The 27,222-nt window shown below is 45.1% G+C and overlaps 2 protein-coding genes, 1 long non-coding RNA gene and 1 other non-coding gene across 8 annotated transcripts; 2 read left to right on the forward strand and 2 right to left on the reverse strand.

Moving 5' to 3' along the window:
• Positions 1-10,581: 10,581 nt before the first annotated feature.
• On the forward strand, positions 10,582-10,663 carry trnas-gcu (transfer RNA serine (anticodon GCU)). Its single transcript has one exon. It is a non-coding gene; the product is annotated as a tRNA-Ser (tRNA).
• Positions 10,664-11,115: 452 nt separating this feature from the next.
• LOC148672718 (galactose-3-O-sulfotransferase 2-like) lies at positions 11,116-21,242 on the reverse strand. 5 transcript variants are annotated; one of them, XM_088628561.1, is made up of 5 exons: positions 18,058-18,189; positions 16,314-16,404; positions 15,137-15,237; positions 14,188-14,446; positions 11,116-13,075 (listed from the first exon to the last, which is right to left on the reverse strand). In XM_088628561.1, exons 2-5 carry the CDS (start codon positions 16,332-16,334, stop codon positions 12,191-12,193), a joined length of 1,266 nt encoding a protein of 421 aa, XP_088484687.1. In that variant the 5' UTR covers positions 16,335-16,404; positions 18,058-18,189; the 3' UTR covers positions 11,116-12,190. The 5 variants fall into 5 exon arrangements, with proteins under 5 accessions (XP_088484687.1, XP_088484689.1, XP_088484691.1 ...); XM_088628563.1 differs by having other exon boundaries at positions 15,130-15,237; positions 18,058-18,093; XM_088628565.1 differs by lacking the exons at positions 16,314-16,404; positions 18,058-18,189 and adding an exon at positions 20,797-21,242 and having other exon boundaries at positions 15,130-15,237.
• On the forward strand, positions 17,475-21,888 carry LOC148672719 (uncharacterized). Its single transcript, XR_015935862.1, has 4 exons — positions 17,475-17,685; positions 18,047-18,174; positions 21,238-21,439; positions 21,781-21,888. It is a non-coding gene; the product is annotated as an uncharacterized LOC148672719 (long non-coding RNA).
• Positions 21,889-23,886: 1,998 nt separating this feature from the next.
• Positions 23,887-25,876, reverse strand: LOC148672720 (zona pellucida sperm-binding protein 4-like). The gene is made up of 9 exons (XM_088628566.1): positions 25,642-25,876; positions 25,372-25,559; positions 25,195-25,292; positions 25,005-25,129; positions 24,734-24,923; positions 24,501-24,648; positions 24,344-24,419; positions 24,111-24,236; positions 23,887-24,033 (listed from the first exon to the last, which is right to left on the reverse strand). Exons 2-9 carry the CDS (start codon positions 25,411-25,413, stop codon positions 23,903-23,905), a joined length of 936 nt encoding a protein of 311 aa, XP_088484692.1. The 5' UTR covers positions 25,414-25,559; positions 25,642-25,876; the 3' UTR covers positions 23,887-23,902.
• Between the last annotated feature and the right edge of the window lie 1,346 nt (positions 25,877-27,222).

A 27,222-nucleotide genomic window follows, 5' to 3' on the forward strand; every position in this document is an offset into this window, starting at 1 on the left:
TTTAAGAATTGTCCAATTCAATGAACACATGCATTACGATTTCTCAGCTATTGATCTTGGTACACACAATTAGAAGTGAAACTAGCTCATTATTACGAACTATTGATAAGTGAATAAATTCACCAACCAAGCCTCGAAAGTGAATGTGTTTCAGGGGAGGAGGGACGTTGTCTTTGTGGGTTATTGTCGTCTTGTTTCGTGGACTGCGCCGCAGTAGCCATACACACACGCAGCAGCTATGCCGTGGCACAGCTATGGTATGGAAACAATTTTGGAAGTTAAGTGCCTCCTTGCTCCGCTCGCATTCCACTTTCTCCCCTGGCTCGCTCGCTTCAACCCCGCTCTCCCTCCGCCTTTCCGAATAACAACACTCCCCTTCGCTTCGAAAAGTGCGCCTCTCCCCCTTCCCGGCCTCCCCTGCCTCCCGGCTCGCCTGCCCCGAAACGCTACAATCCCGAATACTTTAATAGGGATTAGAGCTGCATCGTTTCCACCCGCGCTCTCTCTCTTCCCATCTGTCCCCCACAGTTCTCAAGAACAAAAGTGCCATTCATCCTGCGCTCGTGACGGACAGGAAAAAGAGTATGGGCTCGCGGGAGCACATCAAGTCCACCGCTTTTGCGAGGTTTGGAAACTGCAACCGCGCCCAATACAGTGTTTTAACTCCACGGCACAGAAAATAATGTGCAGTACGTGGATCGGCGTCCACTAACTGCAGATTATATCAAATATATTGTACTTGGCGGCTTCACAATTAATAGTTTACTGACGTGTTCACGGTAGTCCGTACTTGCTGTTTGTGATATAAACGGAAGGTAAACGCATAGGTGGTTACTGTAAAATCTAAAAAAAAAATCAAATGATGAGTGGAATATCTACCGGATTATGAAGAACGGCGGTAATTTGCCTTTGTAGGGCAGCAGCTATATAACCCCGCAGCTCACTGAAGTTCAGCAGGTGTGAGCCTGGTCAGTACCTGGATAGAGACCTCCGGGAAAAAACTAAGGTTGCTGCTGGAAGAGGTGTTAGTGGGGCCAGTAGGGGGCACTCACCCTGTAGTCTGTGTGGGTCCTAATGCTTCACAATAGTGGTGGGAACACTATACTATAAAAAGCTGCTGTCCTTTGCATGGGACTTAAAACATGAGTTCCTGACTTTCTGTGGTCATTAAAAATCCCAGGCTGTTTCTCAGAAAGAGTAGGGGTGTTGCCCTGATATTGCCTTATCAATAATATTGCCTCTAATCCCCATCTCTGAACTGGCTTCATCACTGGGTTCTCTTCCCCACTGAGAGCTGGTGTGTGGTGAGTGTAGTGGTGCACTGTGGCTGCTGTTGTATCATCCAGGTGGGGCTGCACACTGGTGGTGGTGGAGGGGAGTCCCCATTACCTGTCAAGCGCTTTGAGTGGAGTGTCCAGAAAGCACTATATAAGTGTATTTGTGGGTGTGGTCCCGTAGAAGATTCCTGATTACTATAGTAACCTATATAGTAAATATAGTAAAACACTAATATAGTAACCTGGTCATCCCAAGAAGAACTGGGAATGACCCAAACATGCAGCAGTCACCATTTAAACCATCTTACCAGTGTCACTAATCACCCTCTCCTGCTGCCGACAGTGCCAGCACAGTGAATTAGAACCACCCTGCATCGCAAATACTGTATTCAGAACATTCAGAGTCCACTGGCTTGGGGGAAGAAAACCAGAGCTGGTGCATCAGTCTTATGGGTGGAACTGTTATACCCTGCAGGTTACTGCCTCATTACTGCCTCCAATAGAAGGCACCTGGCCAGAAGCTGGTAGAATCCTGATGGGATTAGGCTGTACATATGTCAGGGAGGCCCTGAGTTCAATTCCTGGGGTGCTGTGTGTGTGGAGCTTGCATGTTCTCCCTGGGTGTTCTGGTTTCCTCCCACAGCTCATGCTGGTAGCTGAATTGGCTTCTGGGAAAATTGGCCCTGGTTTGTGTCCATGTGTGTCCTGTGGCCATGAATTGGATCGACCTTTGATATGATGAGGTGAAAGTTCAGGTTCAGATTGTTCAAGTGGGGGTCTATTATTTTGGCCGGTGGGTGTACCACTACAACTACTACTCCTTTTGGTCATATCCAAGCGGCTTACATGTGCACACAGCATTGTGAAACACAGCAGGTGGACAAGATTGGAAGAAGATGAACCCCAATCTGTAGGAAAGAGAGGGAGAGGAAGCTGAAATTACACCTCAGAAACCGGGGAACAGTGCCCCTGTAGTGTCCGCTCTTATTTCCTTTCCACTAACGCAGGGTCAACCTGTAACTCTGCCTTCTGTCCCTCTGATTAATTCATGCAATTTCCCATAACTGTCTCAGGTAACTGTCGCCTCCGTCCTTGTATCTCTGAGAGGGCTTTGATTTCAGGTCTCTTGCTGACATTCATGAGGTATCAACTTGAGACCTACAGTACATCGCAAGGATCTGAGTCAAGCTGTTCTCATCCTGAATGGCTCTGAATAAGACCTAAATTAAATCTGGCTTAAAAAAAAAGGCAGTCTCTTTCACTTATTACTGAGCAGAATGAAATGATTGGGCGGGGGCAGAAACTAATTAGTCTGATTGAAGTGCACATTCTGTGGAACTCTTATCGGAAGGATCAGATTCTATCAGCAGTGCGTCTCATGTGACTTCATGGCTGTTCTGCCCCTGCAGAAAGGTTTCCCCATCGCTGATCTTGAGCCAGGAGAAATACAATGATCTCATTAAACCACTGGCCCCTTCTGTGTATGACCGCAGGCACTGAAATCAAAACAGCAGAACCACAAAACGAATGTCCAACTTTTATGCAAGGTGACTTTGAGAAAGACACAGCAAGGAAATGCAGAGCATTAGAAACACAACTACATGAAGGTATAGAATCACAAAATGCTACAATGTTCAGTCAGTTCCAATAGGTGTTACAAAAGACTACAAAGAGCACACAATCATATAGGAATACAGCAGCAAAATAGAGCTTTACTTCCCTACCAGGTAGTACTCCTTTAGTTGGCCACCACACATCAATTGATACTTAGATCTGCTACAGGTTGTGGAGATATGAGACCACTCAGCCAACAGCAGCTGATACATGCCTCTTGCGAGATCCCTTCCATCAACTTTCTTACCCATAATACAGCACAATGGCCCCGTCTGCTACTGCTTTACATTCCTCAGGAACCATGGGAGAAATTGTTTCTTGGGTAATATATAACCTTAGGGCTGGTTAATAGTTTTTCACAGGAAATAGCTGCCAGGATGGGGAGGAGACCCACAGATCTTGTCCTTGTGTCAAGCAATACAAGTAGGAAAGTAGGAAAAAGAAACTGACAGATACTGATCTTCAGTTTCTCAAATATGTGCCTTTATGTCACGAGACAGCTTTCTTCTTAAGCGTCAGACATAAACTTAAGTGCTGATTTTTTATAAGTGCATGCAAAATTTTTTCACTGTATTAAGACTCAATTTACATCTGACATTGTGAGTGTTGGGAGTTATTCTGTGATAATGCTCCCACTACATATGCAACTAGCAAGCTATAAGAATTTAATTTATATTCCACTTTTTCATGGTGACTACCACCTCTTGGTGCTTTACGTAGTTAGAGCACAATAGGATGAAGGGTGTGTACAGTACCAGAGGTAAGTACCACAAGCCATCGAGTTCTTGGTAACATTAAAATGTGGAAGAAAACAGGATTACCTTGAAAACTAACAAGTATTATAGCAAAGGTTCTCCAATATCGACAGGTACTGAAGCTAGGAAGAGAAGAAAGGGGTCAGTATGACATCAGATGCAAACTGACAGTGAGAAAATGTGAGGGGGAAGGGAATTGGAGTTGCACACAACTCTGAATCCCATTGGTACTGATTGTGCCTTAAAGCTTGTGCGGCATTTATGTTGTCCCCTTGCTACACCTCACCACATTCCTCCTGCAGGAACAAAAGCACTTCTGTGGCGTAGTGCCCGGGGAGAGGTGAGTGTTTTGCAGAGTACAGTAATGTGTGTGTAACCCTGCTTCTGGGTATGTGCGTCAGGAAGTGGGCGTGTGCCTGCGAAAAGCTGTGTGCGATTGTCTGGGCTTGACTCTCTACGGCCTGGGGGCAACAGAAAGTGGAGGGGGCTGGGGAAGCATCACATGCCTAACGAGCCCTGACCCAGACACCAGCACAGCTCACGCACAACCACTTGAGCCCTGACTGCGCTGTTTCCGCCTCAGTTCATTCAATTTCAATTCAAGGTGCTTTATTCGCATGACCGATGGGTACAACCAGTGTTGCCAAAGCAAATAAAAATAATGAAATTCACATGAAACAAAACAAAAAATAAAAGTAAAATAAAATCTACCGACATATTACAGACATTTACAACAAAGACATTTAATAAAATATTTACATATACTGTAAACATATTGAGCATTATTGGGAGACAGTCTCACTGTTCCTCAGGCTGTGACAGGAGATCACATACTGGGCTGCCAGTTCCACTGAGTTCCCTCCTCCCTCTCCCAGTAGGATTGGGACCCGTTGTGATTCTGGCAGGGGTGGGAACTCTGGGATTAGATTTCTGAATTTAGGGAAGACTGGTTTCTCTAATCCCAGAGTATCTGTCACAGTGCAGTCTCTCTCCAGCGTTTACTCCTCGCGGCTCTGCCCGGGTCAGAGGTCAAGAGACATGCCCTTCTGGACTTCCGACAGTCATCTGTGCGAGCGCGGCGACCTCATTAATTAATGGGGCACGATCGATAGACGGATCGAAATAAATGAATACAAGGTCGACGGCGTGGGCAACAGCGAGGGAGAGGACGTGTGGGCTGCTTTGGAATAAAATCGTTAATGTACATTCACAAGTGTGGCTGAAAGTGTTTGTCGCGTTCTTTTCCCTCCGTGGCTGACGTCCTGCGTGTAAATGAATTAAGATTTACTCGCCTAGTTGCCGTAGAACTGGTATATTATCCGCTCATTTCTAAACGTGCGCTATAAGCGTAAATAACATAACAACCCTCCCAAATTCTCCTTCTCAACGACAAAAGTCCGTGAACATGTTTCTCGTGGTTGGTATAATCGCAGTTGTAATTCATAGACTCCAGCGCGAGTGTTTATTCGGCTGCAGGGAGCGCTGGCGGGCGGCCGCTCGACCCCCAGCGCTGAGCGGTTTAGCGCTCACCCGGGAGGCCGGGACAGCGGATTAGGAGCGGGCGGTGGGGGCGGAGAAGAAGCGCTCCACACCACGAGGGGATGAACAGTCCGGCCTCTGGCTTTCTACTGCTTCTGCTGTTACGGCTACTCCTATAACTTTTGTTACTGCAACACCTAATACTGTCACTGCTACTCCTACCCCTCCTACTAGTATTGTTACTGCCAATACTACTGCTGCTCCTACTACTACTGCTTCTGCTGCTACTCCTACTACTGCAGCTAGAAAGACTACTCATAATCCTACCACTGCTGCTAATACTCCTCTTATTGCTGCTTCTATTATTACTGCTACTCCTACGGCTATTATTGCAGTTACTATTACTCCTACTACAGTTTCTACTACTGGAGTTCCTATTACTACTACTAGAACTAGTACAGCTACTGTTACGCCTACTACAGGTGATACAGCTACACAAGCTCAGAAATGTCTTGGTTTGCCGTATCTGAACATTTAAAAAAGAGGGGAGTCAGCACTTCATCCCAAGAGCCTCTTGCATCAAAAATCTCGGGGGAAAGAGAACAAGAGAAAAATCCCAGATGTGTTTAAGATATTTGAAAATTCCTCCCAGAGGGAGAGTTAAGGACCACAAAGGAGAACATGTGCAAGGAAAAAAAAAACAGATGTATGGTCCCCTTAGTTTTGCCATAATTCTAATTGTAAAATATTTTGTGGGTGGAGCATATCAAAATCAGGGTGTTTTATTCTCAAATGTCTGTGTCCCGTGTGCTCTAGCGAGTTCATTGTCAACAGAAAACAAGCTCCAGTTGTGCTCTCTACACTGTGAAGGAGAGCTTCTCTCTCATTTCTGAGTTGTTCTTAGCCTTCAAACAGTAATTGGACATTTCATTTTGGGACTATGATTACGGAAAGCCTCAAGATGCTTAGGAGGTAAACTGATTGGTGGTGCGATTAGATTCAGCAACATTACTTCAGTTGCCATTTGCAATGATCTTGTATCTGGTCTGTCCTTCTAAAAGCAACATTTTAAAAGCTGATCATTTTGCTTCTTGCAACTCCATCTAGATAAGAATGATAGAAATCTGCAGCTAAAGGCCAAAACAAGGGAGCTCAACGCCAGCGTTTCTTCCACCTGAGCCCTAATTGAATTCATTATTTGCTTAATTGGACTGGTTGGAGCATCTCCTTTCTCTTAAGGAGATGACGATTTAAAGAGACCTATTGAATCTGCTGGATAGTGCTGCACAGGGACAAACATTGGCTCTCCTGGTCAATTGACAGCATTAAACCATAATAATCAGTTTGTTTAGAGAAACAGATAAATCCATCAAGCCTGATGGGGCCATTGCAGTAGCTGGCTTGCAGAATGTGTGGATGCAGGTATCCAAGGGGACCACGTCTGTGAACGAAGTGGGTTGTGTGCTTTGAATCCCAGACGCATGGACCTGAGGAACAGCCGGTTGACCGGTCCACAGGAGGGAGGGAACAGAAGGGACTAGTCAGCATCCTGTGGAGATCTTGTGGGCACTCTTGCCAAGAGTAGCAAGAGGAGGAGGGGGGCAATCTTCAGAGCAGCCAGAGAGATTGCAGGACATACTGTGCACAGCCCACGGAGATGAGAGTTCCAGTTAGCCATGTCCTACTAGCTCCAGCCCTTGCTGGAGGTACTTGGAGAACCCAGTTATTCAGAGGTGAACGTGAGGGTCAAAGTGCTCCACCCCCCCTACTCCCCCTATAAGCAGAGAGTTAGTGATAGCAGGGGGCTTGTTTTGAAGTGATACAGTCTATGTGCATACTGCGTCCCAGGAGTCACACTAAGCCTTAAACCCTTCCTCCAGGTCTTCACTTTTGTGATGTAGAGCAGGTGAGAACTCAAGGTACGAGAGCATTTGAGGGACACTCTTAGAACAAGTGTCTTTGGACACCCTCGGATGACATCACTCATTGACTACAGCTCACAGTCTACATAAGGCAAACATGGCTACACCTCTATTTGTTTATTCAAAGCTTGGTACAATTAAGTGTTCCATCTTTCCATGTACAAAATACACCATAGGTAAACAAATATTCATCAGTTAAAATAACATAGGCAGTTAAAATAATAGCCTTATGTCAACAATTTGTACCTAGAATACTTAAATCTAAAGCAGCTTAATGAAATTGTTTATTTTACATACAATATAATGAGTTTTCAAATATTCAGGTGTTAGTAAAACTTAACTATTTTTGCTAACGAATATTTTCTTCTCCATGGCAACTTCACTCTGCTTTGATAGGCTAGACAGTGGACTTATGAGAAGAGTGCATGAAAGGCTTATTGAGGGCGCTCATGAGATTACATTCAAATGACATTATATTCAATAACTACTTCACTGATATCTTTACTCACGAAGAGGTCACACATCAGCCATGTGCATGTAGACGTGGATATCTTTGAAATAGCAGAAACTTATGTATTAGATAAAAACACTAGGCTATCAAGTCCCGATGATATATTTATACCCAAGATTTCCTAAAAACATCAGTGTAGTGATTTATAGAGCACTTACAGGTGTATTTTATCAGGCAATAAAACCTGGAGAATTTCCAAATGATTGGAAGATTGGTAATATAATACAGATGTATAAATCTGGGAAAACCAAGTTATTTTTATAGCTGAACCAAGTTATTATTATAAGCCAGTCAATTTAATGTGGATCATCTAAAATACTAGAGTGAAATATTTTGAACAGACCAGACTAGGCACAGTCCACATGGATGGCTCAGAAGGAAAGCTACCTAAATGGGTCTTTTAGTGTTTTTGTTGGAGCCACAATACATATGAACACTTGTGCTTATGACATTGTGTATGTGAACCTTCAGAAACATTAAACAAGGTTCTTACCAGCAGCTCAGGTCTAGTGCTAAGCTCAGAACTGTGGGAACTGGTACCATGTAGATTGATTCCAAGCTGTGCAGGACAAGGTGAGAACATAGATATGGCTAAAACTCAGGAAAACTGAATAGAACTCAGTGCTGCCAATTGTGAACATCAGTAAGAAACATTGGTGACCATAATTGTACGAGAATCGGAACGCCTGCAGAGGGAAAACAGTCCAGGGGTGTGTGGAGTCAGGGGGGAAAACACACAGACAAGGAAGAAGGCAAACACAAAGCTTGGCTGGAGAGTCTGGAGATGTTGCTTCAGTTACTGGACAGTTACAGTACTTGGAAACGGCATGGCAGTGGTCAGTCCACATCTGGAGCACTGCTGCAGTTCAGACTTTAACAAAGGGATGAGGGAATATTGGAAAAAATCCATAGAAGAGCACAAGACGCCTACCAGGGCTAAGGAAATGTGCTATATGAGAACAGCCTGAAGGAACTCACACTCTTCAGACTCAGTACATGATTTCTGAGAGGGGATCTGATTGTGCTCTTCAGCATTTTAACGGGAGTCAGTAACAGATGAGCACTTTTAGCAACAGACTGCTCCTGCTACCCTGTTCAAGGGAATGTTTCTGCAGGTCCTTCCTCCCAGCGGCTGTCAGGGTGTATACCACTGGCCTAGGCTAGGACTGCTAGCCCTTCATCAGCTCATCTACAGTATGGACAGCATGTTGCACTTCTTGGACACTGCATTAATATACTGTTTATACTGTGGTACTTTCAATCTGTATATACCTGTGCACATTTTGCACATATTTTATTGTTTTACAGTGACTATGAGCATATTTTGCACACACCTAACTCTATATATTTATTTCGTATTGCTTTACTTGTCTCGGGCTGGGCTGCTGTAACACCTCATTTTCCCTTCGGGATCAATCAAGTCTTATCTATCGTCTCTACCAGCGGCCATTTCAAGCTCAGTGAACAGAATCGCAGATGACTGGAAACGAGTTTAAAGACAATATTGCACTGATTTTGGAAAATACTTTTTTTTTTACGAAGAGTTATTACTGCGAGGGAGATGTGGCCGGGACAATAGGAAATGTAGGTTTTATTCTACTTGATTTATACTCCTCGTCGGCTTTTTTAGGCCCTTATCCGTTGAAACGAGCGGCACTTACAAGTTTCGTTACAGGGCTAAACGGGTCCAGGTACGTTTTAGTTCGGCTAATTTTTCTCTCCCCCCCTTCCTAGCCAGGTCTCGAAGAGTTGAACGGTGCGAGGCCAAGAAAACTCCGCACGGCAGCGGAATTTGGAGGAAACCGCTCTTTGTTTAACCGGACAGCGACGTCTAGTGAGAAAAGAGAGAAATGACTCTTCGGCACGGAGCCGCCTACTGTACGTCAATGTGTACACCGTTTGCAATGTGGTATACATTTAAATTTGGTTTTAAACAAGCCCGAACCTTGCAAAACTGTATTCTAGAGACACTGAAGAACGTTCCACTGACGACAGAATCCAGCACTGGGAAATAGTAAAGGGAAGAACATCGTTGCCGTACTTCGGATGAGATGTAAAACCGAGGTCCTGATTCTCTGTGGTCATTAAAAATCCCAGGGCGTTTCTCGAAAAGAGTAGGGGGGTAACCCCGGCGTCCTGGCCAAAGTTCCCATTGGCCTTTGCCAATCATGGCCTCCTAATAATCCCCATCTATGAATTGGCTTCATTACTCTGCTCTCCTCCCCACTAATAGCTGATGTGTGGTGAGTGTTCTGGCGCACTATGGCTGCCGTCGCATCATCCAGGTGGATGCTGCACATTGGTGGTGGTGGAGGGGAGTCCCCATTACCTGTAAAGCGCTTTGAGTGGAGTGTCTAGAAAAGCTCCATTGAATTATTAACATAACGTTGTACATGTATAGGACCGTACAAACTCTCCAGCGTCTGTTTTAATAGTCAATGTAACGTTTTCACCACAGCTCCGCAAGTTAGGGAAGGACATGGATTGTAGCAGTATAAAGAATAGTAATTTCTTTGTTATCACGACTTATAATTAAAAAAAACAATACATATGTTTTCGATAAATTGTTTTTGTTGAGAAAATGAACACTTTTGGTTTTTTTTCTGACGAAGGATAAACTGTTATTACCAAGTGCCCAGAATGAACAAAGAAATAACCGACAGACCAAATTGAGCGTTTCCTATCGTTTTTTTGAACGCAGGGTCGTTAAAATGACCCGTAGGAAACGAATAACTCGCCAAAGGAGCTCAATACGTAAGAATATAAAACACAATACATTCTGTAACACCGAGACTTGATCACCGGCATATATGGGCCTCATTCACTCACCCACCTGTTTTTACTGGTCGAAAGGAGACTTCATAAACCAAAGACTCTTGGTTCACCCCTGGAAAAGCGGTTAAGCGGCTCTCTGACAATAGACGGGTGCATTCAAACACAGCCCCTGTGTCTGTAGCCGTGCACTGAATTCTGACAGGTGTAAAGACTACCTGGATGAAAACGTGCAGGAAGCGGCATCGGCAGACGAGGTGGCCGAGTGGTTAAGGCGATGGACTGCTAATCCATTGTGCTCTGCACGCGTGGGTTCGAATCCCATCTTCGTCGGATGACCGTGGTGTTTTGTGAAATTAAACCTCTGAATTAAAAATCAATTCCCTAAATCACTGCTTTGAAATTTTAAGGTGAATCATTAAAAGCCTTTAACTCTTTTTTAAAACTGTTAATTTATAGATCCTCTCCAGTAACAGCTGGGACAGTAGCAGATTTTATCAGTATTCAGAATCTTGGCAGTGGTGTACTAGAGTATATTTGTGGACCAGACAAGAATGTATAAACCAATGCCCCAGTATAGTGTATATAGGTACTCTCCTATGGTTAAAATGTTAAACTGAGGTCCTGATTATTGGTCCGTTAAGGTTCCCAGGTCGATGTTTGTAAAAGGAGTTGGGTGTTAACCACAGTGTCCTGTCTAAATTTGAACAAAGCGTAGGCCTCTTCATTGGCCACCTTTTGCCTGAGACGTCCTTAGGGGAAACAAGCACTATCTAGACCAAAGGAACAAGTAAAGGTTTATTCCATGCTGAAAAGAGAAGAAAAGAAATACAAAGTTTCGGCTGGAGAGTCTTTTTCAGGTGTCTTCAGACTTAAATGGATTAATTATTTGTTAAATATTTTATATATATATACTATATCGGCAAGTATATGCCCATGTTATCAAAATAATTTTAAATATGGGAAAAAACAAGGATTCCTAAAATCTGTGGAAAATATAGGATTTATGTTAAGACTATATTTTTGTGGTGATTTTTTCTTACCAGTGCTGCCCCTGAGTAACACAGTCCACTTAACTCAATAAATCACAGATTTGATGCCTCCTGTCCTTCCTCCTGAAAAATATCCCACAAACCCCCCAAAATGACACAAGGTAGAAAAGCCAGAAAAGCTGAATGCAAGGGGAATCCCCAGAACTCCAAAAATGAGATCCCATATACCCCCAAGTCCTGCCCAGCCCCCACAGAAAAACTATCAAGCTCAGGGGAGTGGAGCTTGTCTGTGAAGCAAAGACCAAAATTGAAGTGGACAAACCAGAGTTCGCCACAAGAATCTTCAGAACATGAGCCTAAGAAAGAACTCATGAACATGCTGGTTGCATCACACCTCACCACCCAGCTTTTATTATTTAAAAGCAAAATCTACTACTTGGTGTAAGAAACTGAAGACCCACAATCCATCACCCTCTTGGTCAGAACATGCAAGGTACTTTTGTGGACATCAAAGCTTGGTGACAAAGAAACTCCAGGTGGCACCCTCTGTGCTGAAAATAATCCTAGTTTCTCTTCCACCCACGATCCTTGGACAATGACTTGTAATCTTCAGGAGGATCCATAACACTAATGAAAGTGCAAATGGAACACTGTGATCTCTATAGTCCGTTTGCATTCTTGTTGTGATTACTTGAATATTTTTCACTGGTCTTGCATCTCCTTAACATGGGGTAGAGGGAATGAGAACAGTCAGAGCTGACCAGCCAATACTGTCACTATGTCCTGAACTATCCTGAGTCACACACTGGAGGGAGGACAGCGATGGACTCAGATGGGCTTTCCTCTTGATCTTCCTGCTTAGTCTGGTTCATCTTCTGCCCAGTGATCTGGTCTCCTTTATCCTCTTTGTGTGCTTGGGGGAGGGCTGGGTGCTGCTACTTCTCTGATATTGCTGCTTCCGGGACCCATACTGCTCGGCATACAGCATATCTTTGTACTGGAGCTCAGGCCGCACCATCTTCAGGCAGATGTCCCGGGTGGCGTTGTCCAGCCCAGGACTGAGGTTATAGCCAAGGATTGGGTCCAGTCCACTTTGGAAGGGCTGGATGGCTTGATCTTTAATATGTCTGGCCTGTATCATCTTTCCGTTGTCCTGCAGGCAGAGCTGGGCCAGCTCCTCCCGCCGGGACCTCAGCGCCCCCACTTCGCGGTCCATGCGCTCCCTGCCGAAACGCTCCACCTGGGCCCAGAAGGTCTGGTTGAAGGCGCGGTAGAGGTGCCAGTCCAGGGCGTTCCACTCGCGGAGCTTCTGCCTCTGCTCCTCGGACAGCACCGGCTGGGCACTCGAGCCCGCCCTCTGCTGCCGGGCGTTCAGGCGGAAGGAGACAACGGCGTCCAGCGGCCAGCAGAGGGCGTGCTGCAGCAGCACCATGGACTGGTCGAAGTGCTCGGCCAGCAGCACCAGCTGGAAGCTGCGGCGCACCTCCGCCTCCCCGGCCCGCGCCAGCTCAGCGGTGAAGTTGGCGTCATGCGGCAGGCCGAAATCGAACCACAGCGAGTTTCGGGCGTAGTGGTTGTTCCGCAGCCGCGGGTCATAGTGGCGCCAGGGGTCGTCGATAAACTCTGACAGGTTCTGAACTTGCTTGAAGGCTGGAGCTACTGCCTTGTAGTAGGTGTAGGAGGACTCGGCCAGGAGGGCAGGGTCCCGCAGGATGGAGAAGTAGAAGGTGTCGGGGGGCATCACCTTCTCGACCTGTGGGCACAGGCGTGGAGAGGGAGAGAGAGATGAGATGCATCTGTGACACAGTGGTGGGATGGCAGGTACAATGAATCCTGTTGGGAATGATTTTAGTTTATTTGAAACCGATCGGTCCCGTTCTTTTATTTTTTTGACAAATAATTTCATGTCCATCAGCACACATGATTCCCACCCTTGAACACATGGTAGTGGACACTTATATAGGGCCTGCTTCTCCTTTCCCTCCTCCAGAAGCACTTTAGCCTGAACACATAATATCAAGTTACCTACAATGAGACAGGAGCTGCACAATGGATGTGTTACTGCATTGTGAAGGCAGTGGAATTGTACAGGACGACTTCTGCACAACAGGAGGGAAGGAGGGAAGCTGCCCTTACTGCTCCAGTAACATGGCCTTGGCAACAGGCACCCTACCCTACTACAGAGTAAACAGGTGTAGGGGTCTTGTCCAGGGGAAAGCTCTGAACTTTGAAGAAGAATGTCAACTACTCTACTGTGTAAAAAATCTATTTTAACACAGCTTTCAAATGACTCAAAAAGGGTCTGTTAGAGAGGTACTCCCTATCAGAGAAAAGTCACGCCGATTAAGAGGGCAAAACTTGCTTAGGAAGCAAATGTCTTTTGTTTTCTATTTCACTAACATCACAACAGCAGTCTTATTTAAGTAGATTCCTTACACACCTAACTCTCCAGCCAAATCAGGGAGGGTCACACAAGTGTCACAGTTGTTAGCTTGATGCTTTACTCTTGCACAGGTCTTGCCTGTTGACTGGGATCTAAACCCAGTTAGACTTTCATAGAAAGCCATCAAATGGTGAACACTGTCTTCATTGATTCCACCACATGGATAGAGCAACAGGAAATTGGTCCATCGTTCAAGGTGTAATGCCTGGAGAAATGGGGGAGGGACCAGTCACTTTTCTCTGAACGCCGAGGGTAATCTAAAGTGAGGTAATGAGTGAAAATCCTTTGGAATGCACACATTGCATGGCCTCTTGCAGGAAGGGTGGAGAGAGAAGGTGCGGTAGCAGCACAGAGCAGTGAGGAGAGGCGAGATTGAAGCACCCTGATCATCCCTGAAAGAAGGCCTGGAGATCTCTGTGTACCTCTGACTTGTTGAAGCGCATGTGATGTCCCATGATGCTGAACTCTTGTGTCCTGTTGGACTCGTTGTTGCCCTTCACCATTTTTGCTTTGAAAGGCAACGGGTAGCCGAACTGGTACCCCAGGGGCAGGGCGAAGCGCAGCCCCCTCTCCTCGCCGAAGCGGCACAGGATGTTGAGCACCGTGCTGCTGGCCGTCTTGTGGGTCTTCAGGAACATGACGTGGGTGTGCGGCCTGCAGGGGGCGCTGATGGGTTCCCAACTGCAAGAGAGGACAAAGGGTGAGGAAGATAAATTTAAAGCAGGGTTTTTCAGAGCTGGAATGTTACACAGAATCAAAGTCACAATCCCTGAAATGTCTTTACGCCGTAGCATGTACTGTATGCAAACAAAGACACTACAGTGTGAGTTGTATGTGTCAAAGTTCCTTGTGTCACACTGAGGCAGTGAGTGGTTTAATGACCAAGACTACAATTGTTACATTAGAAGTGACTCAGGCAAGCATGCAGTTTCATATGTGCCTGGTGAGTCTGGTCGGAACTCATTAAGAAAACCCTCTCTGATGTGCCAGTCTCACACTCACGTCATATTCCTGAATACCACAATAAAGTGACTCCTAGGGTCACTATTATTATATCAACAATATCGATGTGGCTCATGGGAATAAAAGCCTGTTACACTTTTAAGGGAGATGGTCATCAACCTTTCTTCAAAAACTGTGACACTTGCACAATCTTCACAAACTGGGGAACAAATTGACTGGAGCAAACACCACAGAGGATGCAGCTTTGGTGACTAGATCTTAGACTTTCTTTGCATTTGTCCACACAGCTGCAAACCTTTGGAAATAGGGCTCTTAATGCTGTTTGCGTGTCAAGGTTTTCTGATTAAACTGGCACACATTCTCAGTCAAGGGACAATATGAACTGTAGGCGAGGACATCACCTCTTACTGAAAATGAGGTCTCTGAGCTGTTTGGCAAACCAGATGGCGAAGATGAATATCACCACTTTGCCCTGATGCCCAAGTTGCCTCATCGTCAGGCAGTGTATCCTGTAAAGTGAAGAGAGAATTACACACCTCACTGCACCATAGGCACCCCACCTGGAGACACAAGAGCAATAGCGTGCACACTGGCTCATCCTCCTATGGCACAGAGCAAAGTTCTATTAATAAGAGGTACTTCTCACAGAGGGCAGCACTGGGGCCCTGGGTTCAATTCTGGACCTGGGGTACTATCTGTGTGGAGTTTGTATGATCTCCCCATGTTTGCATGCATTTCCTCTGAGTGCGCTGGTTTCCCCCCATAGCCTAATAACTTACCCGTACTGGTAAGTTAATTGGCTTCTGGGAAAAGTGGCCCTGGTGTGAGCATCTGTGTGTGCCCTGTGATGACAGGTATCTTGTCCAGCATGTACCTTACCATGTGCCTGCTGCTTGCTGGGATAGGATCCAGCTCCCCCATGAGCCCAAATTGGAAGAAGCGGTTGGAAATTGGATGGACGGATTGACTTCTCGTGGGACAGCAAACGTGAAATAAATATGCGCGACAGGGGTCTGTCAAGTGCTGGAGGGTGGAGAATATGGGTGTGACGTAGCCCTATTCTCAACCAGGGTTGTCCCAAGGGTCAGCAGGCATAAAAACTCCAGATGGCCCTGAAGCAATGACCAGATGGTATATTTTCCAGCCTTTTCAGACTCTACAAGAAAACATATTAGGACTTCCCAATCACCACTACTATAAATTTCAAAAGCTTTTCCAGTTTTCCAATAACTAAGGCAATCGTCCCTGGTGTGGCTATTTACAAGAAATTAGAGAATTGTATAGCACCTGTGTAAATAAATATAAAAAAGTTATCCTTACACTTAAGGCTCAAAAAATCTTTCCCACTCAAAGCATTGGTAATGATAATACGCCAGCACCAATGTGGAGCCCCCACCTGGATGATGCGACAGCTCCCAATGTGCACCAGGACACTCATCACACGATTTACCACAATTGGTAAAGGCCGGGTGGAAATTTGGCCAGGACACAGGGTGGGTAACACCCCTACTCTTTCAGAGAAACACACTGGGATGTTTCATGATCACTCCATACTGTTCCCACTAACACCTCTTCCAGCACCAACCTTTCCCAGGAGGTCTCCCATCAAGGTATTGGCCAGGCTCAGCCCCGCCGAGCTTTAGTGGGCTGTGGCTCTATCAGACCTCTGCAAACCTCTTTGGAGAAATATTACAATTATACAATCAAGCAGTGAGTTAAACCCACTGTTACCAAAAGCTAAGGTGGAACAAAACACAGAATATACCAAGTCCTGCAGGATCAGAGCCTTCCAGTCCTGCTCTAATCTCACCAGGATTTAGATTCACCTGCGTGAGAAGTTAGGACAGTGAGAGTTTCACACCCTTATGTACAGTACTGTTTCTTTCTGTATTTGTCCAGAGGGCTGACTAATTCAAAACTTGACCTTGACATTGGCTTTGAGTAACACACAGTTCTATAAAATTATTTTGCATCAAGCAGCAATAAGTATCTCAATAATGAGTAAAACTGGGTTTATGTATACATGTTGCACTTCATTTCATTTTCCTTTAATTGCATTTGATGTGTACAATTGCATTCGTTTTATAAAACAGCTTTATGTCTCATACTGCCCCAGGATCCCTTTTCTGAGACTTATGAAACCTCGGGCCAGGTATGATACCGTCGACACTGAATTGAACATTCAATTGCACGCACATCGAGCAATCGAAGATTAATTGCAAGATACGAATTGAACATTCCGTTGCACGAACATCGAGCAATCGAAGATTAATTGCAAGATACGAATTGAACATTCCGTTGCACGAACATCGAGCAATCGAAGATACAGTAAACCCCTAATTGGCAGGGCTTGGTAATGCAAGACAGAAAGTTCGAATTCGGATTCTGGCTGTATATGAAATACTTATTCAATAAATTGAAGTACTGTAGAAGCAAGAAACCTTCCACATCTAACCTGCACTTTCAGCAACGTTCGGCCAAGTTACAGTTAATCGTCAAAATACAACAAATGTCGACGGCAAGAGGTAATCTTGCAAAGGAACGGGTAACGGGTTGATTCTACGCTGAAAAGAGAAGAAAGGAATCACAACGTTTTAACTGGGGAGCCCTTTTCTGGTGTTTCATTTCGTCTCTTTTCAGCAGGGAATAAACATTTACTTCCTTGCAGCCTACGCGCGCTGACGGAGCTACCTACTTGAACTACTAAGAGGTGTTGTTGTAGCGTTTTTAAAAACAAGGATCTCACTTAATGCATACAGTATACTTGGCGGTGTGTAATTTTGTTTCAGCGCACAACCGTACAGGAGAATCAAAACTGATGCGATAACTCTGATTTAATACGATAGTCGAATCTTTTCTAATATTATATATTGAAATACTGATAGCAGGATAGAAAAGTGTATATGTATACTATAATATTCGTGTCTCCTTTCTCATGGATGTCCTAAAAAAACATGGTAAGTGTCGAACACCCAGATTATTTCGAACTGAACGAGTCTTTCCGCTAAAACGTGGTAGAGATATTTAAACATTCGCCCAGACTTGCTGTGTTTTTTAATTAATAAAAAGGTGAAGCTAAAATCGCATTTAGGAATTAAAAAACACATTTTATATATACATTAAGTTAAAATTCGTTTCTGAGCATGTTACGACACGCTACAGAAATGGGTTTCGTTCACAATACGAATGTGGAGTGCTGAAACGATTAATAAGGAATAACATATAAATAACGGGGGCAGCAGAGCAGAGCGGGGTTTAGGCGGCTTTACAGGTGGGACGGAGGGAATCTTTCTAAAAAAATCCGCTTCTTCTCCTTAGACGGATCTCACCTCATTCTGCAGCGCGCCGTGCCGATCGGGTTTGCCGATGCTGGGTGAGGTCAGACTGAGGATTAATGCTAGCGCATCCCGCGGTGCTCCACCTTCTGTGGAAGAACTTGTCTACAGGTGTGTCTCCTCGACTTTCTCTTAATTTGACCTTCTCACAGTCTCTCCCTGCACCCCTGTGTTTGTGTTAGTTGGTTTCAGTACTCGTCCAATGCTCTCTGCCTCCTTTTAGTCTCTCTTTTTCAGTAGCGTATTTATTATAATATAAAGTCTGTTCCAACACAGGAGATTTAACTTTTCTTTTCCCCCCTCTATCATCCTTGTCCCTCCCACTTCTTATTCTCCGACCTATCTCGTTCTCTTGTGTGTTGGGTATCGTCTTCGTCTATACCTTGGTTGAACACCGCAATAAAGTTAGCTCGAAGTTCGATATTCGTTTTGGAACTTCAATAGCGTTTTCACGAAACCACCTAGAGGTATGAAAACACTTGCAGTGTGCATAAAGTGTACTGTGGATGTTTTACAGCCGTCCGTTTGTCGTTTTTACGCCTTTTTTTTGTCCACACACAAATATTCTGTTGCCAATATCGTTGCAAAGGAAACACATAAAGTCTTCAAACCAAACGCAAAGACCTTTGCATTAAGTTAGCAGTCAACTAATTGTCTCTTCAGAAACCTTAGCTTTTTGATTGATGCGCAGTTACGTACTATCTGGAACATTGCTGGACCGCTTTGTACATAAGTTCACAATGCAAGAAATACTGGTCAGTAGGTGTTCGGGAGACCCACCTGCATACTCTATGACTATAGGAAGCAGAACACCAAAGAGACAAACTCAAAGTAGTTTTCAAGTTTCACAAATCAAAGCAAGGTTGTAAAAAGTCAGAGGGCCTGCCTAGTGTGAAATACGCTTGGTTACAGCGTTGTGAGTTTTGTGGTGAAAAAGCTATTGACTCGTGAAGAGCACCCCCCTATCCCAGTGTATTGCCTGTCTAATGGTGCCATATACAAAAAAATCCTCCAAAAATAAAGTTTCACAAAGCAAAGCTGTGAAAAGTCAGTCTTCTGTGTAAAATATTTGGTTTGAACATCATGAGTGCTGTTTTTAAAAAGCTGTTGAGCACAGAAAAGGATGTTTCCTGCTGACAGCAGTATTGCACATGTAGTTGACCCTTACCTGAATGAAAACAGGACATTAAAAAAAGGGTTTCAGAAATAAAACAAACTTTAACCGCAGTCCTTACAGGCTGGATAATTGGAGACTACTTTGAGTTTGTCTCCATGCTGTTCTGCTTCCTATAGTCATACAGAATGGAGGTGGGTCTCATGAACACCTATTGAGCAGTAATTTTTACATTGTAATTGTGCATCAGTCAAAAAGCTAAGGTTTATAAGAAGACAATTTGCTGACTGCTAAGCATATTGCAACACTCCAGGGTTCACATGGGTATATGCCCTTACCTCTGCCACCTCAGGTCGGCCCCCCACCGTCAGGGACTCGAACCCAGGACTCCAGTGTCACTCACCAGGGACCCAGCCACTTGAGCCGAAGGGAAATCTCCCATCAGCCTGGCGGCTGCGGTCCCTGCTATTCACAGGGACACACGGCAGCTATCCATATCTTTCTTCCAATCACCAGGCCAGTCTCTGTTTGATTCTGTCAGCTACCGTTTTCATAACCTCGATTTCATAACCAGTTCTCGAACTGTATGTCGTCATATAATATTTATTACATAATTATATTTTATGAAAAATCGAAAAGAAGGTTTTCTGCCTTTCGAGTTACACAGGACGATCACACGGTATTTATTTAAGATGCTTCTTAAGGAACGTTTCTGGGAGCAGTGTAGCATTGCTGTATTTATTTGATTTTGGTTGCTTGTATTTCTCGCCAACAGTAAAGCCAGCTGGTTTTATTGGCGAAGATTAATTTGGTTTAAGCATATTTACCATTGTTATTTTACATTCTGAAAGACAGTTTCCACTTTAAAGGTTGAATATTACCCCTGGATCATGGATGACAGCCAGTGTTATAAAACAATTTGCATACTGTGTGCTTGCCCTTGATCAACAAAGATTTCAACAATAATCCAGGATATGCATACTGCATGTTTAATTTTGGATCAAGGCTTGGTTTTCTTAAAATGAATGTTCCATTATTGCTACCTTTGTCTTGGATTAGCATACAGTAGTTTTAATTCATTTGTTTGTATATAAATATATACTGAGGGACTTTAAAAAGGCAACAACAAATGATTTTGGCTCCCAATGCATTTTTAGTCTTTCCTAGTTTACAGTGCTTTGCAGATTTATTAATGCTTCCAATGAAAAAGGAACAAAACATACAATCTACCTGAAAAAAAAAACAGATTAAATAATGTGTCTTGCTTAACACAAAGATGTTATACTGTAGTCTTAATAGCATTCCACAGAACTTAACATGTCATAACATTTGTTTACAGTACATCTCTAAGTATATGTTTAACTAAACTCTAATAAAAACAAATCTACCGTAACATTCTCCTCTTTGGAAGTGTATATTGGCCTCCCAAAGTGTCTTTTTTCCCTGGGGCATTTGGAAGCAACACACAGAAGACAGTGAAAGGTGTCTTTGCTTTTCTAAACTGTTGTCCTTCATGATCACAGTTGTGATATAGGATGAGACCCCTCACTGTCATGCCAAGCTCTGTAATTGGGTTTGGCTGTCTCAAACCCACCACCTTTATTGGAAAAAAACCTCACCGAGTTGCTGAATCTCAGTGACTTTGTCCCTCAGGGTTGAGTGTAGGTCTTTGGTCACAATGTTATCTTCCAGCTCAGCTGCTTCGAGCACCATAGAGGGACAATGTCCCCAATTCCAAGCTCCCTAATTTCCTCCTTTGTGCTTTTTTGGGATGCACCCACTTCTGATAGAAGCTCTTCCAGCTGCATAGTCAAAACTCTGAGCCACAAATGGCAAGTGGTCGCACCAATCTCATTTGCTCAAGACAGCTGCCTTTACCTTGATGTAGTTCAGGGTCTCATTTGCAACCATAGCAAACACATGTACTGTGCGTTTTCCCAGTTTGGTAAGTGGCTCACTCTGCTTTGTCCTATGTACAGTACATGTTGTGTCAGCTCTCTCAAAGAGTGAGACTCCTCCAGTTTCAACAAGCTTTGGTCTTCTCCGCCCTCCCTTCAAAGGCACTGCCATTTGGTTTGGTTCATCCCCGACACTCTCACTGGTGTGGAGACTTTGCCTGCTCCCCCTGCTGCTTCTGACTGTTCTCTTCATCGCTGCTCATCAGGCAACATGAAGAAGATGTTGGCCAACACCATCACACTGGGCTGGGACTTCACCAAATCCCCTGGTCACTTCTTCTTGGCCCAACTCCAGATAGGAGAAGTGCACCCTGCGTGGTCAACACGAATCCCCCAGTGGAAACCAGGAACAAACATAGGAACTGGCGAACAAGAAGACAGGAGAGGGCTTTGGATGGGGGAGGAAACCACAGATCCAAAATATGAACAAACAAAAACAGGAACATGTAGAACAAACTGTAGGAGATAAAACAATGCTGGAGGTGGAGAATAAGCTAGAGAAGGGGATAAAAGGCAACACAAATCTTTAAGCAGGAATTCAAACATAGCTTTGATAGCACTTCACCAAAGTTAATTTTCCGTTGAGCCATAGAATTGAGACTGCTCTCATGAGGGAGACATTCAATCACAGCATGCAAGATTGAGGGCAGAGCACTCAGAGAATGCAGACAAGTACTCATTAACAACATCAAGGTTCTGAATGGTTGAACATATCAATAATTTTGTAAAAGAATAAACCCTTTACTGCAGTAATGCATCTGGTATCTTATGATCTTTTATGTAACTTGGCAACTGCTATGGTACACAGTATTCAAAAGGAGTTGCTAATAATGTAAACATGTTTAACATATCCTGTCCTGTTTTGTTTGCCTCTTCAATTTATCTACACATTGCCTGGAGATGAAAAGGATGTCAACAAAAACACCCTTTTCTATACTTGTCTACTTTTAAGTCATGTGTCAGATGTGTGCCCAGCCTAAGCCAGCTTGTGAAACAGACTGTTTTTTATATACCAGAACCCAGATAATTGATGTAAATTAGTAGTGTAACAGATCCCTGTTGTACTCTACTAAATAGGACATCCCAATTGGAGTATTATACTGGTCCTCTGTTTCCTCTCTATTAAACAATTCAAGCACACACATTACCTTGAAAGCCTGCTGTGTGAGATAATTCTATAATTTCATCAAGTCTTCTGCACCTCTTTAAGTCACAAACCATACGTTCTGTTTGTTTCCATTGTTGTGGTAGATTTTTTAAAGAAAAAGTTAAGCAAGACTACATTTTTAAGTCTGTATTAAGTAAACCCCTAGGATCTTGCTGTCACAGAGTGGGTCCTCTAGATTAGACTTAATTTAATGATATTAGTCTGTGGCTACTTATTACTTGGAACTGACACCTGTTCTATGGAAGGGCAATATAGCAGCACTTTTCCAGTTCATATGTACTTACCATTGTCTCAGGTGACTGTTGTGCTAACAGGCCATGAATAACATTTCATTTAAGTACTAAAGTCACACTAGGGACTTGGGTATTTGCTGAACTGCTTCAAATACCTGTAACCTTTTAATCACTTCTCTGATAATATTGACATTCCAGATCCATCCTGGCTACACACAAGAGCTAAATATTAATTTACCACATCAGCCATTTCACTTGTTAATATCTTGGTTGCCCATTTTTATCTCCGAGACACTACTTTATTTAAGCAGCTCATTAGACATTTCTTTAACTAGAACCCATCAAGCCCATGCCGATTTGGTCTCCCTACTGAAGATGCACCAGAAAAGTAGCAATAAAAGACAAAGGTATCGCCTTGGCAGGAGCCATACTCCCTTCCCTGCAAACAAAGCCTGTATTGACTGTGGGAACGGACCCCTGTTGGAAAATAAAGTGAGCTCACAGAAAAACCCAATTTGCCCCCAGAAGGTTTGTTTGTTGCTCATGTTAATAGAGAGAAGTGTGGATAGAAAAGATAACAGCTTTTTTTGTAAACTACTGAACATGAGAAGAAACCAAATAGAAGTACTACATGGACATGATAATCCTTGTCCTTTGCTTTAATATTAAGAGATTTTTTTGTATATACCCAACATCCCCAAGGTCCAGGTCCTTCTGTGAACTTCCCTGTGGAATTTGCATGTTCTCACCATATCAAGAACAGTTCTCTCTGGGTGCCCTCTGTTCCCACCACAACACACACTAATCAGTCTTAGTTTAGATCTTTAAACCACACCCTCAAAGCATGTCTGTGAGCCTTGTGACCAAGTGGTGTCCTCTCTAAATTAGGATCCCACCCAACACCTTGTACCTACTAAGCTAGGCTCACTACAGCCCTTTCAGTAATGCAAACGAAAATATATGGAATTAACCCCCCCCCCACCCCCCATCTATATGCACTTTCCCTTCTCAAAACATTAACTGAAGCACTGGGAAGATAAGAGCTGTGGGCAGTACAGGACTTCTGTTGACAAAGGTACCAAGGACTAGTTAGGTAGCCATCTTGGTTTGCACAGAATCTCCAGCTCTTACAAGAGGCCACTGTTGAAAAGAACTTTGCCAACAGCAATTCACCAGGATTATAGTGGCTCTCCTACATCCAGTCCTAGAATCTGGAAAACGCACTGTCTGCATAGTCATAAAATTAATCTGTTAAACAATTTTTGCCACCATTCCGTCTAGAATGTGTGCAGCCATAAGCATCTTGGACATTAAGAAAGTGAAAAAGAAAAAGGCTGAGGAGGACCAGAGTTCACTTCTCCCTTTATTATGCTCCAGTTACAGCTTTGTTCTGTGTACAAGGTCTGAATCTCCACACAGCTACCAGCAGCAGAGCAGAGACCACAAGCACAGTGGAGGCAGCTACTGCCAGCAAGCCATAGCTGAAGACCTGGGGCACTGAGGAGAGAGCAGGCAGCAGTCAGTACACAGCCAGAGCAACACGCCAACACCGCTCACACAGTGGAGCCTCTCACCTTCAGACCAGAGCCGATGCGCTTCACCCTGGGCTGGGAGCTCAGAGGCAGTCAGGATCACCTCTCCACTAGAGACCACTGCAGTGTCTTTGGAGGAGCCCCCGCGTGCTGCAGCAGCTGCCCTTCCTGGAAGAGGAACAGAAGAACTGCTGGGAGGACTGACGACCAGGATTCAGCAGCCAACAGGTACCCCTCAGCTGGAGCACTGGAGCCGACATGCGACAGGTACTCACTCCTCCTGCTGCAGGTTGGGACACAGCGGTCAGTAGCAGTCGGCTGGCACACTGCTGCACTGCAGTGGATGTAGACCTGGAGAGAGCAGAGCAGGGGTGAGAGAAGGTCAGCTGCCCTCAGGGATCAAGCTGGTGCCTCCCAGCCATGGCTCCTTACCGTCTCCTTCAGGGGGAGCTGGGAGGCAGGGTCCACAAAAGTGAACATCCGGACCATGAAGCGCTGGTAGTGCGTTGGGTACAGCAGCCCTGAGGAGCCGCCCACAGGGATCAGAGTGGTCTGGTAGTTGTCATCTCTGTATGGGCACCTGCAGCAGGAGGAGAAGGGTGAGAGCTCTGCCAGCAGGGGTCAGCAGTGGGGAATCCAGCAAGAGCTACAGGAGGACAGGTTACCCAGCAACCAGGAGGCTCCACTGGGGCTGGCTCAGAGGGCTTGGGGTGGAAGTGGCCCAGCAGTCTCCCAGCGTCAGGACAATATTGGGATCCGTCCTCTGCAAGATGTGAACCTCCACATACACAGGATCCTGCAGGACCTTGGTCACAGGGTAGTCACCCTCACTGTAGTAGGAGTCATACTGCTCTCCTGAGGAGGAGGAGGAGGGAGCTTTAGCACTATTTCACCCTGCAGGGCAGCCGAGCAGAGCTGAAGGCTCAGCACAGGTACCTCTTGCCAGTTGGAGCTCCACACGGAGAGGTCCTGGGGACACTGCTGGAGGGGGTGGAGAGACTGTATAGACCACTGCCTGCAGAGGAACCAGCTCATCTGCATACCTGCACTGGAAGAACAGCCTGCAGGAAGAAGCCAGCCATCAGGAACTGGCACAGGCCGAGGAAGGAGAAGGCAACCTGCCCACCTGTAGGCACTGTCCCTCGTGATGGAGCCATCAGGTCCCAGCCTCACCTCGAAGCTGGAGTTCATCAGGTTCTCATACACTACAGCACCAGCCTCCACCTGGAACAGGGGTGGGGACATGACACGCACAGCCTGCACACACTGGCACTCTGGGAACCAGACACTGGCTGCAACTCACCCTCATCCTGGTGCCACAGGCACTGACTGGGAACTTGAACATGGCAAAGCCAGCAGTGGTGCCAACAGGGCCACAGGCTGCACTGCCACCCCCCAGCAGACTGACCGAGTCCAGGCTCAGCGGAGGGCTGGTGGCATTCCTGGACACCACAACCACAAACTGACCATCCCTGGTGCACTGCACAGTCACTGAGGGGATACAAAGGCTGGATTCAGTCCCATTATAAAAAAAGGAGTCCTGCTCTGAAGTGCTCAGGTTACACAAACCCACCATCATTCCCATAGTAGCAGTGCCTCTGGCTTGTCTGATCAAAGCAACAGTTTCCTGCTTCACAGTCGGCTCTCGTGACGGTCGGGTCTCCACACACCACCTTGTCATTATCGCTCACCAGACATTTCTGATTCTGGCTAGAGCCACATCCAGCAACACAAAAAGCAAAGCACACAGACTCCACACTTTCCCACTAACCCCAGACTTCTCCATGGCGGAACTCGGAGAGGAACTAGAGGAAAGCCGCGCTCAGCGCCTTAAGTTCTCTCTGCGCGCTGATTGGCTGAGCTCGGCGATTGGACAGCAGCAGGCTGAAGCGGGCGCACGAGGACGTCAGACGCTCTGCGCGTCTCCAGGGTCAGGAATTGAGTCCAGGTGCGCAGATCGCTCTGCTGGTTCCCTCCAGCGTCATTCTTAAGAATTGTCTTCATCCGTGATGTGGAAACAAGTGAGGAAACAGAACCTCAGCGGTGATTCTTAAATCCAATTAAAATCAGCACTGCTTAAAATTTCACATCATTGGGCTGCTAATATATTTGGATGTTTAAACCAGGAATCGTTTGATCTTGCTTTTTGCTGGTTTAACGAAACACGACTCGAAACACTGATTCGCAACTGCTTCGATTCATTTGGAGCATAGCGTTACCATACTGTCCACTGCTCCGAAGTCCGTATCAGAAGGCGCGTGACCAGACTGAACGCGACTTCATGGCGTCACACTGTTTCGAAATGCTTCAAATGTTTTGCCGGGATTAGGGATAGGAAAAATTAAGAGCAAGCTGGTGATCTGGGATCACAACGTTTTGACCCAATACACATACTGTAAATGGAAAGTACACAAATATCTCTCTGTTCCCCGATTTGTGATTGGGTGCTACCTGTCATCACGTTATTTGCCACACCCTCGAAAAGTTTGTAACTTTATATAAAGCCTGTCTAAGCCTCGTTTTTTTCGCGAAGTCTTGCCTCAACCTCCTGAGTGCCTTGTACTGAGCCGTGTTCTTCCAGTGAGCCTGTTTTCCTGCCTCCACCTAGTTTCTTTCTTTGACTCCGAGCCTGCCTTGTCCACAGTACCCTGGGAGCTCCTGTTTGAACCTTCGCCTGTACACTGACCTTGATGTGTGAGAATTCATAACAAATAGGATCTCCGCTTCGTAAGAATGATAGCAAATCATAACTTAAAAAGTACTGCACTGAAACCTTTGTGGAAAGCAATTGCAGAAATAAAGATGAAGGTAAAACGCCTAAATCGAGAGCCATCAGTAGCAAGGGAGGTGAGATCAGCAAAGCTGTGAAGATGGGAAAGTTTGATCAAAAACGTTCTAGAACTGTGCCTGGGTTGTGGACCTCAGGTATGCTTTAATCCGCTTGAGCTCTGACGAGAGCGGCTACAGGTTGAATTCACACCTCCATTTAGTAAAATACGGGAGAAGCCGCACGGAAAGCAATGCGTTTTAATGCCGGTTGTAATCGCTGAACTGCGCTTTCACGCTATTGTCTGGGTAGGGCCGATTTGTAGACGTACGGCATGTGTACAATTGCGGCCAACGAGAATCTGCTAACTTCTAGCAAGAAAAACCT

The sequence above is a fragment of the Lepisosteus platostomus genome, chromosome 4 (assembly GCF_059453375.1).
Source record: "Lepisosteus platostomus isolate fLepPlt1 chromosome 4, fLepPlt1.hap1, whole genome shotgun sequence".
Lineage (NCBI taxonomy): Eukaryota > Metazoa > Chordata > Actinopteri > Semionotiformes > Lepisosteidae > Lepisosteus > Lepisosteus platostomus.

Excerpts from the sequence above, each read along its gene's own strand:
- LOC148672718 (XM_088628561.1), bottom strand. The coding sequence starts at position 16,334 with ATGGGAGACCTCCTGGGAAAG. Across the intron at positions 14,447-15,136 it reads GCTCAGAGACCTCATTTTCA|TTGGGAACCCATCAGCGCCC; the intron begins GTAAGAGGTGAT and ends CCTCTCTTGCAG. Across the intron at positions 13,076-14,187 it reads TGCGCTTCAACAAGTCAGAG|GTCGAGAAGGTGATGCCCCC; the intron begins GTACACAGAGAT and ends CTGTGCCCACAG.
- LOC148672720 (XM_088628566.1), bottom strand. The coding sequence starts at position 25,413 with ATGTTCAAGTTCCCAGTCAGTGCCTGTGGCACCAGGATGAGG. Across the intron at positions 24,924-25,004 it reads GGAGCTCCAACTGGCAAGAG|GAGAGCAGTATGACTCCTAC; the intron begins GTACCTGTGCTG and ends CCTCCTCCTCAG. Across the intron at positions 24,034-24,110 it reads GCATCGGCTCTGGTCTGAAG|TGCCCCAGGTCTTCAGCTAT; the intron begins GTGAGAGGCTCC and ends CTCTCTCCTCAG.